At 42.4% G+C, this 17289-nt stretch overlaps 2 protein-coding genes across 3 annotated transcripts in view; both read right to left on the bottom strand.

The window, feature by feature from the left end:
• nptnb (neuroplastin b) overlaps positions 1–17289 on the bottom strand; it is a 40808-nt gene that overhangs the window by 15074 nt on the left and 8445 nt on the right. For both annotated transcript variants that reach the window (XM_061814608.1, XM_061814609.1), the window contains exons 2-4: positions 9989–10336; positions 918–1092; positions 230–324 (exon numbers count right to left, since the gene is read on the bottom strand). In XM_061814608.1, coding sequence (XP_061670592.1) covers positions 230–324; positions 918–1092; positions 9989–10336 — 618 coding nt within the window. The remainder of the gene's footprint in view (positions 1–229; positions 325–917; positions 1093–9988; positions 10337–17289) is intronic.
• The window catches only part of LOC133498130 (UDP-glucuronosyltransferase 2C1-like), a 33712-nt gene continuing 26622 nt past the window's right edge, over positions 10200–17289 (bottom strand). The window contains exon 4 of the mRNA XM_061814602.1: positions 10200–10336. Coding sequence (XP_061670586.1) covers positions 10309–10336 — 28 coding nt within the window. The 3' untranslated portion in view covers positions 10200–10308. The remainder of the gene's footprint in view (positions 10337–17289) is intronic.

Below are 17289 nucleotides of genomic sequence, written 5' to 3'. Positions count from 1 at the left end.
TTTGCATTTAACGGTGTTAAACAATACAGAAACACAATGGTAGCATCCCGACTGTTACTAACCCATCTTACCCACATAGGTAGGAAATTACTGAATTAATTTTGTTAGGGTATTCCATGTCAGTTCCATTTATACACCACAGCGACACAGTTGCACAGGTATCGGGACTGACAGACATTTTGTGTCATTCATATTCCAAAAGTTCGATTGCACAACATAAGAATCTTACCTTTTACTTCAATTGTAGCATTTGCATTTGGAGCCATTTTAAATGTGTATACACACATATATTCGCCAGAATCATCTGCCCGTGGTTTACCAATTCTGAAACAAAACAGAATACATTACTGCCTTATCTTAAACCGACTAGTTCAAACACATGAAGTAAAATACTCCTGATTAGGTTCGGACTACAGCAGCTAGAACCCGGAGGAACAGAGAGCCTGTAATGAACAAAGTGTTGACATGGCGCTGCATATTACAGAGCATGATTCTGCAGGGAAGGGAACCATGGGCATATTAACCGTAATCTTCTGAGTATCACTGATGCAATGTGACAAGGAAGTGACCAATTGGTCTTATCTTGTGGGTAGGGAGTCTGCAGTGTGTCTACAAGGGCGACAGTGGTTCCGTGCTCCACTGATGATCCTTTGTGACAGTGCAAAGTTACAACAAGTTAGTACTGAAGGCCAGAGTTAATAATTTTTATTATAGATTCAATTCGACATCACACCTATTGTTTTGATTTTACATACAAGCCAATTGTCAGAGAGAAATTTTCAGACGGTCATTTTGAATCAGTTGGCCTACTCCCAGAAGTCCAATCAATGTGCTGCCTTGGTCTTGACAAAGTCAGATACATTTTGAACCTTTAATTCATTTCAGTTTTTTCTGCACTGCCATCCTCAAAGCCTTACCTGTAAGAAGTGATATTCTGCTCGGTCCGCGTGTTGGCAATCTCTCGTCCATTCTTCATCCAGAAGCTCTCTGTGTGGCGGGTGTGGGCAGTGGTGAGATTGCAACGTAGAGTAACTGGTGCACCAGGGGAGTCCGCCGGCAGGATAACCTGATCAGAGGCATTGATCTTTGGTTCTGCAAGACAGAGGCCTCAGTGTACTTGTTGTACTTCTTCAATATTCAGCAGCTCCATGTAAGGCTGTATGCTGGTAGAATGAGATATCTGTGGATGGCTGTCTGTGGTGTCAATTCCACATATCAAACAATTTTGAGAAACAGTCGCTATATAGTTTAATAGCAGAATGATTTCAGTCATTCATTTAGAAAGGATGGGGGGGAGATCGTGACACACTATCACTATTTGTAGATACAGGACTGTACTCTCAAAAAGTGCTAGTCCACCCCTTCCTATGCTAACAGCTGTCTTTTGGTCATTGGTAAAACAATAAATGGTGACACAAATAAGGGATGGTGGCCCAAAGAAGAACACAATGTATTCAACACAATGTATTCCAATTGAATCACAATGGCATCAACACAACCGCCCATAGCCTGCAATCAACATGACATAATAGAAATTGCCCATCTGCGTCCTATTTGAACTAGTAGCTAACCTAACTGAAGCTATTTAACGACGATATGAACAAACTATGATGAACGAATGCTTTTACTTTATCTACTATGTGGAACAATTCATTTTACTTCATTTCATTTATTGTCATTTTGATTGTATATTTAGCAGAAAAGAAAGTTTAGATGTTTATTTTAGTGACTTGATAAGCTCACCAGTGTAATTTTTCAACTGTAAAAGAAGTGACCACTGCAGTGATTATTGATTGTTAAGCCTGTGCATTTTTACAGAAAAGGTGTGTGTGTGGGGGGGGGGGAGGCTTGAAACTAATTTAAACTCCAAGAGGAGGCCACTGTAAAAAAAAAAAAAAAAGTTTGGGAACCACTGCCATCGTCGATGTCATGTAGTTGTTCTTGAGATGGCAAACTATTGAACAAATGGAAAGCTGTCATGAACTGAGTACGCCCGATAACGATAAATTGAATGTCTAGAACACAGACATGTTTTTTAACAGCTCTGCATTACACATTACTTTGTGGAACTGTCGCTATATATTTTATGATACTGTAAGTTAAAATTGGTTTCCAAATTCTCAGTGGAAAGTCAGCTCGAGACTAGATGTAACATCAAACACCACGGAGATTCTCACATTCCTGATGTGCCGCACGACTTTGCCCTCTAAATGACAGAGCTCGCTGGTCACTAGATGATTCATTTCTCAAGGACGTTGAGGGCAGAGCATCCTCTACGCTGATTTGAGTGGGAGGCTTGCTTCCAGGGCAGACTAACCTCAATGGCACATGGAACCCCCGAAGTGGAGGGAACAGAGGGCCTGAGAGTGGCTTCCGCGAGGCCATGAGCCAGCAGGCAAAAGATGACTAGCTTGTGACTTCTATTAGCATTCTTCCAGCACTGCTGTATGCGCACTAGCTACAGGGAAATCAGTCCCCTTCCCCCTTCAGTCCTTCCCCCACTAAACCGGTTCTATTAATAGCGTGTTCAAGACATGCATACAGACACAACATGAGGTACATAAATTAACATTTAGCCTACTCGGCAGAGGGGTCCACAGGCAATTCACACAGAAGGTTGTTATAAGGACAGCCTGTCAATCTCAAATGCTGAAGACTTCATATGGAGGTCTAAATAGACACGGATGACAGATTCCCTCATATCCCTCCATGTAACACTATTTTGCATTACTTTATTGCATAAAACAAAACCTAAATTATCAATTTTCTTGACTGCTTGTCCTTATTAGGATTGCTGTTGAGGTGGAGCCTATCCCAGCTGAGTGGGTGAGAGGCGGGGTCCACCCTGGACTGTCCGATAGCTAATCGCAGGGCGTATGTAGACAATCAACAATTTAACACCTCAGGGCAATTTAGAAAACTCCTCTTCTGACATACAGTACATTCGAATAAAGAGCAACAAATTGAAATCATCCTGATGGCAGGATCAGCAAGCAGTCATATGGTTGCAAGCGCATTTCACGGAAAACATGGGACGAGTATCACACGCGACACCTTGGAAAAACTGGATCAAGCAGGATGTGGTCTTAAACATACAGACAGCATATTATAGAAGCAATAGAGCATATTATAGAACTAAAAAAGCCCTGTAAAGGTCACTGGAACGGGGGGGCTGGTAGGGGGGGGGGGGGGAGTAAGACATCAAAGGATGCGACATTGCTATGAATGCTTTGCTGCCCCAAGCTGAGCAGCAGGTTCAATTCAAATGGGCCAACAATACAAAGCTTGATGAATTGTGCTTTGCAAAGAAAGTCTCGGGGGGACTGTCATGGTGCCGGCAGCTGTGAACGCAAGGGTGCCGGCGTGGAGGGGCGCCTCAAGCTCCCTTCTAAATGCTAGCAAATGTCAAGATATGGACCAGGCAGAATCATGCGGTTTTCCATATTTAAATTCGGAAGATGAGCAATCCAATCAGCGCAAAGCTCATCTATGTGATGTGATCATGAGAAATGCCATCATTTAGAATGCCAGGTGTAAACGACCTGCTACAATACATTGAAAAAGGGCATTTTGGGCATTTCCAAACAAAACGTTCCTGCAAACCCGATGAAAGTACATAAAAGATAAAGAAATGGGAGAAAACAATGATTGAATAGGACCTTGAAACTAAAAACACACTGGAGGTCAGAGCCAGCATTGTGGAACAGATTATTGGGGCATTTAAAAGTACCATTGTAGTTATTTGTATTTCGGTGGTTGAGGGAGGAGGGGGAGGGAGTGAAGGAGATAGTAGACAGGTCTTTCTTCGTTGCAAAATTGGATTGTTGTAAAATTTTGAATCATTCAGCCAGTACAGCGCTGGGTCCAGCCATGATGACGTAAACAGAGAGAACAAAAGCTTCTTGGGGGTAAACATTTTTTTTATACATGGCCTCATGCCAAATGGACACAAGCTTAAATAACATCCGGGGGGGTACTGTACCGTATATCTGCGACTGTGCACCTGCAGATATGTGAACATGGTCTGTACAAGCATCAATACCTAGCGTTGGTGTATGACAATGTGATATTGGTATTTTGTCTCAGCTGTAATTAACAACCGTGCATTGTGCACCTTGGATTCAATTGTAAATGTGGAGAACAACTCTGAAGTGACAAGAGAATAAGTGTATATTTTCAGACGGTGGGATGATAAACTTCCCCTTGATTATGTGATGTCTATATAGACGTCCACATTTGTCAGAAGGATCTGACACCTCCAGCCTCACCGGGAGAAGCCCAAGATGACTAACAATATTTCACTCTCTCTGTGCTTCAGTAAACCGAGCGGCCGAGTATGCAGAGATTAGAAAGGGCCACTCGCCATTCGGTTTGTTTGACTGTTGGTGTGCATGGAGCAGACGGTTTAAGGGCCTATCTTGTCATTACTCATTCGCAGTCACACACTTATTGGCTGAGAAGGTTACACGATGCTCAGACAAGTCCAGGGAGTCCGTTTCGTGGAAATAAAATGTTTCATCCGAAGGGAAAATGAGATACCTGATGGGGTCTGATCCTTTTATTGGATCGCCACTAAATTAGAGAGCAAAAATATAGTTTTCTAGAGACTGAACGCCAATGTGCACTCTTACATTCCAATTTACACTTGAGTGAATGCACAACCCGCAGATTTTTCAGCATTGAATTTTAAATAAACATGGCTTTTATTAAACAGTTTTATCAGGATAAACAGAAATATTTTCATTGCTAAAACTGTCATATGTTTAATGTTTGGAAATGTTTGACCATAATGTCCTCCCAAATGAAGACAAATCCCTTCATATCCTTACAACTTGTTCCTCTCAGCTACCATTAATAGGTTGAATATAGTGGAGTAAAAATTCATATATTATATCGATGTGTCAATTTATATTTCTACGACATGACTGGATCGATCCGTGCTCAGAATCAGTTTTAATGGCCGACTGTGTAAAAATACACAAGGATTTTTTCTCCAGGAGTCAGTGCTGCCGTGGTACGACATTCAGAACAAAGAACAAGGAACAAAAGACATTTCTGTTTCTAGGAACTGTTCCTTATAAGACGTGGAAGATGTAAAATCTTGTTCATTTTGAACAGGCTCGGCAAGTTAGCCTTCTGCATGTAAATATAGCTGTATGGATTCCAATTATTTTAAAAGGTAATGAATGATATGGATAATAGCGGATAGCCTCTATTTAAGTACAGCGGGCTTAAAAGGGAGGTGTGTATGTGTTCAATTTGCAACACAAAAGTTTCTAATTCCTTTCGCTGTGGTTGATTTTTCAGTTCACACTGTCAAGTTACTTTTTTAGTAGTCTTTCTTTTCCACACCCCACATCTCGTCACTCTTTTCTGTAGTGTCCCTAGAGGTTGGACGAGACACCCCAGTATCTGTCTGCATTGTTTTTTATGCACTTTTGAAGTTTTACACACCAGTCTGCTAGTTGGCAGATGAGGAGGAGGCTGACGAGAATGTTTCAGGCTTATGTTTGTCCTAGAAAGAGCAGGTTTGTTCATTTATTTAGCTCTTTATATATTATTAACACTCTTCCAAAAGAGGTTCCTTGTGAAAACCTCAAAATGCTTCGTTTCTAGGTGTAAGTATTTGATTGAGATCAGGGATTCTCAAACTTTGGGTCCAGCGAGGGACTCCTTAAAGCAAAAACATCTTTCCAACGACCCCCTTATAATTCTAACACCAAATAAATGTTTATTTTCTCAGGAAAAACTGGCTCAACAAGTAAAATCATAGCTCAAATAATATAAATAATGAGTTGCAAAGACAAGTTTCATTGCAAAGCAATACAATCAATTCATCTTTTCTGTACTGAATGTGTTTTCTACACAAAAAGACACAAAAGGGAAGTCCATCAGGAAAATCTTTATATGTAAGGACCATAAATAGATTCAATCAAATTCCCATATAGTAAACCAGACAACTCTAAAAAAAATTATACCTGTGCGGTTGAGTATCCAGGTATTTATTTCACAGTCACAGTTTTTGGGGGCTAAAAAGTTACTGAATCAATTTCCACTCAGTGAATCGGTTTGGACTGTATCATTCTTTCCATGATCAGTGCCCTCCAGTCCATTTGTTGGAGCTTGGGTGGTGGTTTGCGCTCGTCTCGCCCTCTCTTCCTCCCCCATCCTCCTCTCTTGTCACATTAATCAAGCAGCGTGCCCCTGTCATCAATCAACCCTCATCATCACCTGCATAAAACTCTGCCAGATCCCGGAAACTGTCACCATAGTATGAACATTCTCTTGCAGTACAACGGCTCTCCAGCGTACAAGTAAACGACGCCATTCCTTGCTATTTTCCTGACCTCCATGTTGCTCCTTGTCCTCAGCGCTCCCTCCATGTCCCTTGTCGAGTTGATTTCTTCCACCATGCTATCATGCCAGCACGCCTGCCATACATTCCCTGCCTCAATGACCCCTACCCCCCGATCCTCCAGCATATCTCTAGAACCATCTCCATTCTCTTGTTCAATAAACCTTTGAACCACAACCTCTCAGGCTCCGCCTGCTTCTGTGTCCAGTCCAAATCAACTCGTGACAGAATACTCTGGCCGCCAATGGACCCAGCAACTCCCGGAGGTGTTAAAACAAGCACTCACCTTCCAAGGCGCCCACATAGGGAGACAAGACAAGGCTCTACAAGAAATCGTGGAACCATTTCACTCCCTCACGCAACAAGTCTCTCTCCTGTCATAAAAAATGTGCAACCTGACCACTCTTCCGTAAGTATTCCTTCCGAGCCCGCAGCCTCCAAGGCCCCCTGCGTCCTGTACAAGGAGCCTCATGTTCCTCCATCTACTCTGGGAATTCAGGTGCATACGGAGACATTATCCTAAACTGCTCTCTGGTCTTCAATTTCCAACCACTAAGCTATTCCACCAAATAACTAAAAGTTGCTTTCATTACCAATGTTCTCTGCGAAAAAGCAGCTAAATGGGCAACAGCTTTTTGGCAACTCTTACGTTTCTTGCATCGTGGTGAGCCAAAGCACTATCTTCCCTAGCTCTCCCTCCCATATGAGCATTCCGGCTCTCGTTCTGGGCTCCGCTCACAGCCCACCCATGAATCGTCATTGATTGTGTTGCCGACGATAGCTTTCTTCCTGAAAGATTAGAACATCTGATCTCAACTCCATCTCCAACCACTCCTGTCTCCCAAGAAAGTCACAGCATGGGTGGGCAAATCATAAGCCCCGTCACTCACCGAAATATTCCATCCACCTTCTTTACTTCTGGAAATCACCGTGATGACATTTTTCTTTCCTTCCCATGAGACCCCATTAGTCCTTGGAATTCCCTGGTTAAAAAAAAATCATAAGCTCGCCATAGACTGGATGCACTCGTCAATCACTGGATGGAGCCCTCACTGCCATTCAACCTGCCTGCTCTCTGTCGTACAATCCTCCCATAAACTACCACCAACTGTCATACCCATTGACCTCACCCGGGCACCTGAAGAGTATCATGATCTCTTCACAGTGTTAACTGACTATTTATCTACCCACACTCCCCCAACCTCACCCCCTCACCCTTATGACTGCACAATAAATCTTCTGCCAGGAGCACTACTTCCCTCCAGCTGTCTCTTCAACCGCTTCCGCCCTGAGAAAAAGGAGACAGAGGACTATATTCGTGATTCTCCGGATTCTGGACTCATTCGCCCTTCCTTGTCTCCAGTATGGGCCATTTTTTTTCTCCATCAAGAAGAAAGATACCACTTTCAGCCCCGGCACAGACTATCATGGACTCAATGACATCACCATAAAAATAAATCACCACTACACCTCATCAGTCCATCCTTTGAGCCTCTCTGCAATGCGCAGATATTCACCAAATTTGACCTATCAAATACCTCATCTGTATGTGAGAGTGGGACAATGTAAAACTGAGTTCAATAACCCACTTGGACGCTTTGAATACTTGGTCATGCCGTTGAGATTAACGAACAGTAAAAACGGTTTTCGTTTTATTTACTTGGAGGACATCCTCATTTCATCACCATCCCCCAAAGAAGACAGCAGTCATGTTCGTCAAGTCCTCCAAACATGAAACACGAAAAATGTGAATTCTACCTTTCCTCTGTACACTTCCTACACTACACAATTGCCAGAGGACAATCGCAACCAGACCCTGCCAAAATCTAAGCAATCATTAACTGTCCCGATCCCACCACCCGCAAAGAACTATAATGTCGCTTTTGATTCACCATTTCCTACCGCTCCTACATCTGCAATTACAGCAAGGTCGCAATTCCTCTCACTATCCTTACATACACCAGCTTCCCTTATCAGTGGATCCCAGCAGCATCTCAAGCTTTTGACCTACTCAAGACCCTTTTGACCAGTGCTCCCATGCTACGTAACCCTGACCCCTCCCTCCAGTTTGTGGTGAAGGTTGACACCTCGGACACTGAGGAAGCGAGGTCGTTCTTTCCCAGTGCAACCCCTCTTTTCAAATCCTCCATTCCTGTTCTTTATATTCCTGTTGTCTATTCACTGGTGAAGGGAATTACAATATTGTCAACCGAGAGGTGGTGGCCATCATCTGGGCACTAGAGGAATTGAGACACTGGTTGGTGGGGACAGATTTACCGTTGATCATCTGGACTGACCAAAAGAATCGTGTCCACCTTTGTTGTAATGTTCACCCAGATCCCAAGACTGGACCTCCGAACCATCTGTTCATATAGGATTCTGCACGCCTAATGTCCTTCAGTGGGCCCACAACTCTGAGCTCACCTGTCATCCCGGCACCACCCTAACCATTTAGTTCATCCTCCAGCACTTCTGGTTGCCCAGGCTGGTTAAAGACACCTGGGAATTCATCCAAGGGTACTGCGTCTGATCCTGAGGGAAGTCTTCACACCTACCCCCAGCTGGTCTGCTGTGCCCCTTGCCCATCCCAAGCCACCCTTTATTGAACATCACTCTGGACCAAGCCTCACAAATTTTCTGAACTTCATGTTTCTCCTTGTCCCTCGCCAAGTTGACTTCTTCCACTAAGGGCACAAGCCAGCTGTGTGTTCTCGCCACCGCCTGCCACACTTCCCTGCCTTGATGACCCACCACCACATCTCAAGGACCATCTCCATTCCCTTTTTCAATAAACCTTTCATCACTACCTCTCAACTTCTACCTGTTTCTGGGTCCAGTCTTAATAAACTAATGACAATTCTTAATGAACCAATATCGTCCACAAAGCTTCTAGTCAAAGTATTGTATTGATATTTGACGTGAGAATCAGCAGCATACATAGTTTAATGGTAATATCTTATTTTAACCTGTATCCATAGATCAATACACTTTTATTTTCACCCAACTACTATCATTTATCATTATGATGTTATGATATTTGTAAAAACAACTATTAATTCTTATAGAGATAATTTTCAAAGTGAATGAATGAGGGAGGTATGGTCTAAGGAAGATTAATGTGGTTTAAGGACAACTGTTACGGCCAATGGCGGTTGTCAGCAGATGGTTTACGTAAACAAAGTAAGGGCTATAGGCTCTTTTCTTGACTGTGTTGGAATATTCCAAACAAAGCAAATGGAGAGGTGTGGATTGAGGAGCTTGTCCATGTTTGAAAGACAGTTTGAGCAGCCAATGGAAGTCTGTCGTTTGTTGGTAACTGCTTGATTTGTGTTGAGTGTTCAAAACATTGTGAATGGAGAGGTGAGGTCTGAAGTGAATTTTTTTTTTTTTTTTTTTTTTTTAAGAGAACAGTTATGCTGGCCATTTTTGTCAGCATTGAGTTTGTTAAAACTGAGTAAATTGGTCACTGATGGTGCAGTGTAGTGGTACACTTTCCTGACTTTTGTGCAGGCAGCATGGGTTCTGTTCCCACTCAGTGATGGTGTGAATGTGAGTGTGAGGGTTTACAGGATGGAGTGGTTAGGAGGGAGGATTACAGTATCATTCATCAACTGAAGGACATAGACTACTCACTCTGTAGCACCGAAATGGTGGCCTGGGCTCGAATCCAGGTGATGGCGGGGTTTTGTCGCAGGTCATTCCGCCTGGGGTCATTGCTTGCCCGGCACTCGTAGGTCCCAGAGTCTTCCAGTGTGAGGCGTGTGATACCCAACACACTGACAGCATTGGCCCCGTACGCCGTGTTGATGGACACTCTGCGCTTGCGGGCCCCGTCCCACAGCTGCTTGAAGGAGTCTGCTCGGTTGATCTCGGAATACCACCACTGGATCTCCGGGGTGGGATTACCGAGTACTTCGCAGTACAGCTCAAAGGTGTCTCCCGTAAGCTTGGTCTCAGACATCGGCACCTTCACGAAGCCAGCTGGAAAGAAAGCGTAGATGAGGTTTAGAGCAGTAGGTAAGGTGAGAGAATACCAAATGACAGACAAAAAAATTCAATGTGATTAGAGTACAACTTGTAAAAAAACAGGTATCAGGCAAAAGTAATGAAGAAATCCAAATAATTCGAAAGTCTTAAAAGAAATCAAAATACCTGAAAAATTGTTCCCCAATTCTTCAGTCTGGCTCTGACTCTAACCAGCGATTTACGAGAATCTTTACAACAAATTTGTGATGATGTTTGCTAGAAAATTGTGAAGCGTACATGTAACTTGGGACTTTAAAAATGAGACTTTTGTACAATGACAATAAAAAGGGTCATAAACCTTTGTGCATGGTGCAGTTGAGAATAATAATGTATGAAAAATAAAATCCTCATTATTGCTTTGACTGTATTTCCATCTATCCCGCCATCCATTTTTGTATCGTGTTTGTCTTCATTAGGGTTGTGGGGAACTGGATTGTAATTTCAGGCAACTTCGGGTGAAAACCAGGCCACACCTTGGACTGGTTATCAACTATTTGCTATCGGGAAGCGCTGATATTTCCTTACACACAAAATCCACCAGGGCCACTAGACATTCTGCTGCAGATCAAAAAAGAAGAAAAAAAAACCCTAACAAAAAAAAAAAAGAATTCTAGGCTGTTCCACAAAAAGGAAATGTCTTCATTTTACAAATGCAAACACACTACATGATCTATTCACACACGTTTAAGTTCATTGTCTTATTTTAGGTTTATATTTCTTTCTTTGGACGACTTGGTGGGTTGTGGTTTTGACATCTGCACATAATCCTGAGAGTTGGATTTTCATCTGGGTATCAGTCTTCAGTTTGGACTTTTCATGTTCTCCATGCACATGCATGGGTTTCCGCCCACATTCCAGAAATGTGCGTTTTAGGGTAAAAAAAAAAAAAAAAAAGGTGTGAATGCTTGTTTGTTTATGTGCCTTGTGATTGGGTGGCGACCAGTCCATGGTGTTCCTTGTTTCTCACCCAAAATCAGCTGGGCTCCAACTCGAACATTTTACAAACTGAATGGAGGAATTTGCTTTGTTTGACTTGAGTTGCAATGGTGGTCACAATACACTAACGGTCATGCATGTAATGCAGATATTATCTTAAAACTGTTGACAGTAAATATAAGCTGGAGGGGGGAAAAATAGGAACACAACTGAGTTTAATCAGTTCCGTCAGGTTCCCTAAAGACTTCATCATCAGAGGCCCTTGTCAAGTAGACGTACACTTGTCAACAATCAACCTGACTCTTTGGCACGTTGCCACAGCAATCAGCGGCGCCACTTTTACATGACCTCAATAAAAGGAAAACTTCTGGAAAGTTAACTTTCTTGGTGCTGGGAGTGAACATTTATATAAGTTCTTTGATGTACAGTACTGCTAACACATCCTTGAAGAGTTGCCTTGTGGGAAGATTCAACTACATTTTGTTGATCTTGGTGATTATTATTTGTCAGTATTAATTGAATGCATTGGTGACATCTCTGGGCAGTGGTTAGCGCATCTGGCTCACAGTTTGGGTTCAAATCTAGACTCCAACCACCTCGTGTGGAGTTGACATGTTATCCCATGCCTGAATGCAGAATTTTCTCAGCTCATGTTTCAATGCCAGTGTTCAAGCGAGCAGAATAATGCTTCCTGGATCGCAAAGTGTTTTATCGGTATGGCTGATGTCATGTTGTCTTTGAGTTGAGACTGAATCAAGTATGTGCCGTCAAATTAACATTTCTCTGCCAGCTGCAAAACAAATGTATTCCAGTGAGACATTAAAAGGTATTTAAATACATAAGCCAGCCTGCACAGTTACATTACAAATCAGGTGCCGATTAGCAGCACTTCACAGAAAATGCCACACATTGGTTGTGGGGGAACGGAGTAAAATTAATCTCCTTTAATCCTGAGCAGATATTGCTGTGACAGCAGAAACGAGGTCAACCGACTGGATGAGCTGGACATGTTTCGTTTTTTTTTGTTTTTTTTTTTAAATCTATTTGAAGAAAACACGGAAAACCTTCCCCATATACCACTGAATAACTGACACATTGGAATACCATCAGATTGTAGTATTCCACTGGGAACCCCCTCCCCCGTCTAGCGGAAACACTGCGGTATCGTTAATAAAGTGGGATCCCGTCAGTGTGATTGGGCGAGCTGCACGTATGGGAGTGTGTATTTGGGCTTCCGTCATGCTCCCGTTCCACATCAGTAGTCAGCCCAACAACACACTGACAGCCCTAATGAACCTCATCTAATGACAAATCACCTGGACCGCAGATACTTTTCTCAACCTTCCCGAAGCCTGTCAGCTGTAAACAAAAGAAAGAAAATAAGAAAATGACCTTAACGTTGTCCTCGATCGCGAAAGGAAATTGGAACAAAGAAACTGTTTAACTGCTGTTTTTTGTTTTGTTTTGTTTGGATCTGTCTGGGCAGGGAGTAAACTGGAGGGAGAGTCACAATAAAACAAATTAGTATAAGATTCTTCATCATTTTTATTAGGCCAGACAGTGTTTTGTTTTTTTTTTTTTTTTTTAGGTTTTTCCTATAATCCCCAAAATTATGCAAAGGATAAAGTGTCAGACTTGAAATTTGGTTGTTGGCTACCTTGAAATGACTTTGTACCTCAAGAATCTCCAATGCTTGTGTCCAAGAAGACATAAGGAGCCATTTGGGGGATCTTTTTGGCCCTTTTCAGAAGTCCCATTACCACATAAATGTTGTGCAATTGCTATTAAAAATAAATACCAGACAGATTGATTGAAACTTGATGAAGGACCATAAAACGTAGACCACTAATAACTCAATTCCACGAGATCAGATTAAAAACCCTTCCTCCCACTCCCATTTATGTACTTGCTAATGATCACTAGTCCACAGTGCTGCCCGCCTTTGATTTTGATATTTCATTTATTTATTTAGTTTTACGGTCATTTGGCTCCGGTTGATTTGAAAATGGATTCTCCCCCAAACTTGTGATCACTGTCTTCTGGCTAGTTGACTCGAACAGAATGTCAAAACTCCTGCCAAAAAAAAAAAACTCACAGAAAATCACATACTTAACAATACATGAATTTTTAACTTGGTAACCATAGTAACAGTTCTGTTCCCTAAAACATGCTCATGACTCACATCCAGATGGAAATGAATTGGATTGAATAGAGGCAGGAATTGTGAGGAAAATTTAGCTTGAATAAAAAAACAAAACAAAACAAAACTAAGTGTCTCAGAATATTCGGCGCTTACGATGTGAGTTTTTATGTGCAATGCCTCCAGTTATGCGGAGTAATTAGCATTTGTTTTTTTTCTCTGCAAACATCTGCCTCCATCGCGCTCACACCATCATTCCAGAGGGTGATACTGAGTCCAATACGCCCACACTCACGCAAGCGGAATTTCAAAACGACACATTTGCTGTGACATTCTTTACTACCGTTGTATGCGTGAGCGGCGTCGAGCAACTCGATTTGTGGCAAAGGTAGCCATGGACGCTTAGAGAGCATAATAATAACAAAAAGGCATCCATAAAAAGCCACTTGAATGCATTTCAAGGTAACGGCCCAAAGAAGAAAATAGCCCAGCGTAATTTGCATTCATCAGAGGAGAATTAACACAGAGAACAAAACGACAAGATAACGTTCAACAAATGAGCAAGTGCAATTGCTGCGCAGTTCCAGCGAGGTGCTGAAACAGAGCAGATGGTGCCGATTCATTTCAAAATAAAACTGGAAAAAGAATGTGGCGAGTAACTTCTAAATCTTCTCTGTTCCTTTGGTCAAAACGTTCCGTTAATACCAAAGAAGTTACAATCTGAAAATAATAAAGTAAAATAAATCACACATTTTTTTTTCGTTGTATGCCAAATAGCAACATAAATTTAACATCATTTTCTGGATTATTTAAATGTGACACATTTGAATAAATACGCTGTAACTCAAGATTTTTTAACCTATATTTTGTAAATTTTACTTTAGATGAGACAAAAACTGGTCTTGTAATCAATTAAGTAAAAACATATGTAATGTACTATTTGTATTGGAGGCTCAGTGATGGTGTAGCGGTACCGACTTTGGTGCTGACAGCGTGGGATCGATTCCCGCACAATGATGGTGCTGATATGTGCCCAGCAACTGACTGGCGACCAGTTAAGGGTGTAGTCTGCCTTTCGCCCAATGTTAGCCGGGATACGCACAAGCTCAGCTGTCACCCTTGTGAGGATAAGCAGCTTGGACAAGGAATGGACTATTTGTACTGTGGTGTATTGTTGGGCTAAATTTCACGCAGCTCTTAACGGGCTCATTCCCCAATCAATACGTCCATGACTGGCGACCAGTCCGTTGTGGGAAATGTATTATTTTCAACTTCATGGTTCCAGTAGCTGACTTTCCTGTTTGTGTGGCCTCTATTCCCACTTGTTTTTTGTTTTTTTTTTTTAAACACTATATTTATTATTTATATCATTATAAAAAACTATACTTACTATAGTTATACTATACTATCGTTGTTCACATAGCTGACTTTGTGTGAGTGCGATTGCAGTCTCACTCCATTCAAAGTGGTCCTCCTGCAATTGACTGGCGACCAGTCCACCACGCAACATACACTAAACATAATTGCTTTACATGTGTGACAATATACAGATTTTTCACTAAGGTGGTACACACTGCGGTCTTTCGTTCATTGTGTTCAGGGGTGGATGACCACTCCCGTATACAGTCACCCTCTACTGATCAGTGACCAGTTGCGGGTATGATATTGCCAAACTCTTTCAACTGTGGCAAAAATAAAGGGATTGGCAGTCCGGTGATTCACAAAGGTGACTTTCATGAAGCTTGGCCATCTTTATTCCCGCTGAATAAAAGGTCAACTCTTGATTGACTGGCAAATGCTCCAGGGTGAAATACGCCAAATCTACGTTTCCTATTTAGGACTATTACTTCGTCGTTTGTCCATCATAAGGTTTTACTCAGTATAATTCACATATCTTATGTAAGGTACAGGGAGTTTATGCAGAGTAGTGCAATGAGAAAGAGCCCGATTGCTCGGCAGCAGTGGCAGCGCAAAAAAAAAAAAAAAGAAGAAGTTGTTTAAGCATTAAAGCGTTACTCCACCAATGTCGGTATAAAAGAGAGCTCCCCTGAGAGGTAACATCAAGCCGCACACAAGCGCCGTGCAGCCTGAGAGTGAGTCAGCTGCCTGCCTACAACCTGGATCCCCATCTGCACTCCCACAAGGCAGACAGAGAGAGCAGTGAGTAGGAAAAAACCCCAAGGACCGCTGAACTGGTCACACGCAAGAAGGCAGCATGTGTGCCAGCGCGTGCGCCGGATCTGTAGTAGTCGCATCTGCACTGTACCTGCATTGTGCTGTGACACATTTGGCGTTTTAACCAGAAACGAGAGCCGCGGCTCTTCCGACTGATTTGATTCTGGGACAATTTTTCGCTCATCGTGCAGTAGTAACGTGATATTTTATGTGTACCGCAGATGCCAAACTCAAGGATCGTGGACCACGTCCAGCCCACCACTCAATATCAAAATGTCAAATCAGCATATATAATAATTTAGCATTTTGAGATATTGCAAGCATCTTTTCACAGTGGATGAAACGGTACTTGAATAAACTATATTCTTTGACTTTTGATTCCAAAAGCACTCCGTCAATTTGTTGTGCTTATGTAACACGGTGATGAGGTGAGGAAACCTGGATTGTATGCGGTTTCACAGTCAGTGGGCGACTGGTTAGAGCATCTGCCTCACATTTCTGAGGACCAGGGTTCAAAACCCGGCACTGCCTGCGAGGAGTTTGCATGTTCTCCCCGTGCCTGTGTGGGTTTTCTCCAGGTTCTCCGGTTTCCTCCCACATCCAACAAAAAATGCGTGGTAGGCTGATTAAAGACTACATTGTCCTTAGGCAGAGTGAATATTTGTGCCCTGCAATTGGCTAGAAACCAGTTCAGGGTGTCCCCCCGCCTCCTGCCTGAAGATAGCTGAGCGAGGCTCCAGCAAGCCCATGACCCTTGTGAGGATATCCGGCTCAGAGGATGGATGCATGGATGGTTTCACAGTCATAAAGGCCCTCTGGGGGAAACTATAACTGCAATCTTACTTAATTCTTGTCACTTTCCATACATCATTTTGACACCCCTGATACAATATTTTACTGAAACAATATTATCCAGGTGCTAGGCCAACAATACTTTTACCGTGCAGCAATATGAGCATGGTTTATATAGTGTAGCTGTCGTGGCCCATTCATAATCATGTATTGATGAACTACAACTGGTTCATTGTGGTTTATATAACCTGACTTTCATGAAGTTCATATATTATATTGTGTCACCACCCAGGCATATGCTGTAATCTCCCTCATCACAGCATCTTTACTGTTATTTTTTTAACCAATTTCACGTTTCCTTTGACAGCACTCGTGTTTTTACACATGAGATGACCATCAACAACGCGACGGTTTCCTTTGTCTGAACGAACGCACTGCGGATAAGGTGCTATGGTAAACTGATGCAACTTGCATCACCCGAGCAGCTGTTATGAATCGGTTGCAGCTCACACAGTTTCACTTTGAAACCACAGTCATCTACTTTTAGCGTAGTATACCTGCTTGCAGGTAATGTTTTTGCAGTGTCAGGATTACAACATGCCTCACGTGAGTGTGTCATGACACTGTTACTGTTCATAGTGCCCAATGGAGTGGCTCATTAGTTACATGACTGTCAATTGTTCCCTTTTATATTCAGCACAAGTGCGCCTCTGCCCATTTCACGGAAGCTCAAATAATACACATTCATAGCCATTCAACCTCCGAACATCAATATTACTTTAGATTTAATAGTTCCTTGTCAAATAAATGTCAATCAAGGACTGTGTTTCACTTTCAGTTGAGCTCGTCAACTGTCGCCACAGTC

The sequence above is a fragment of the Syngnathoides biaculeatus genome, chromosome 3 (genome assembly GCF_019802595.1).
Source record: "Syngnathoides biaculeatus isolate LvHL_M chromosome 3, ASM1980259v1, whole genome shotgun sequence".
Classification (NCBI taxonomy): domain Eukaryota; kingdom Metazoa; phylum Chordata; class Actinopteri; order Syngnathiformes; family Syngnathidae; genus Syngnathoides; species Syngnathoides biaculeatus.
This window is presented reverse-complemented; position numbering and strand designations above follow the sequence as displayed.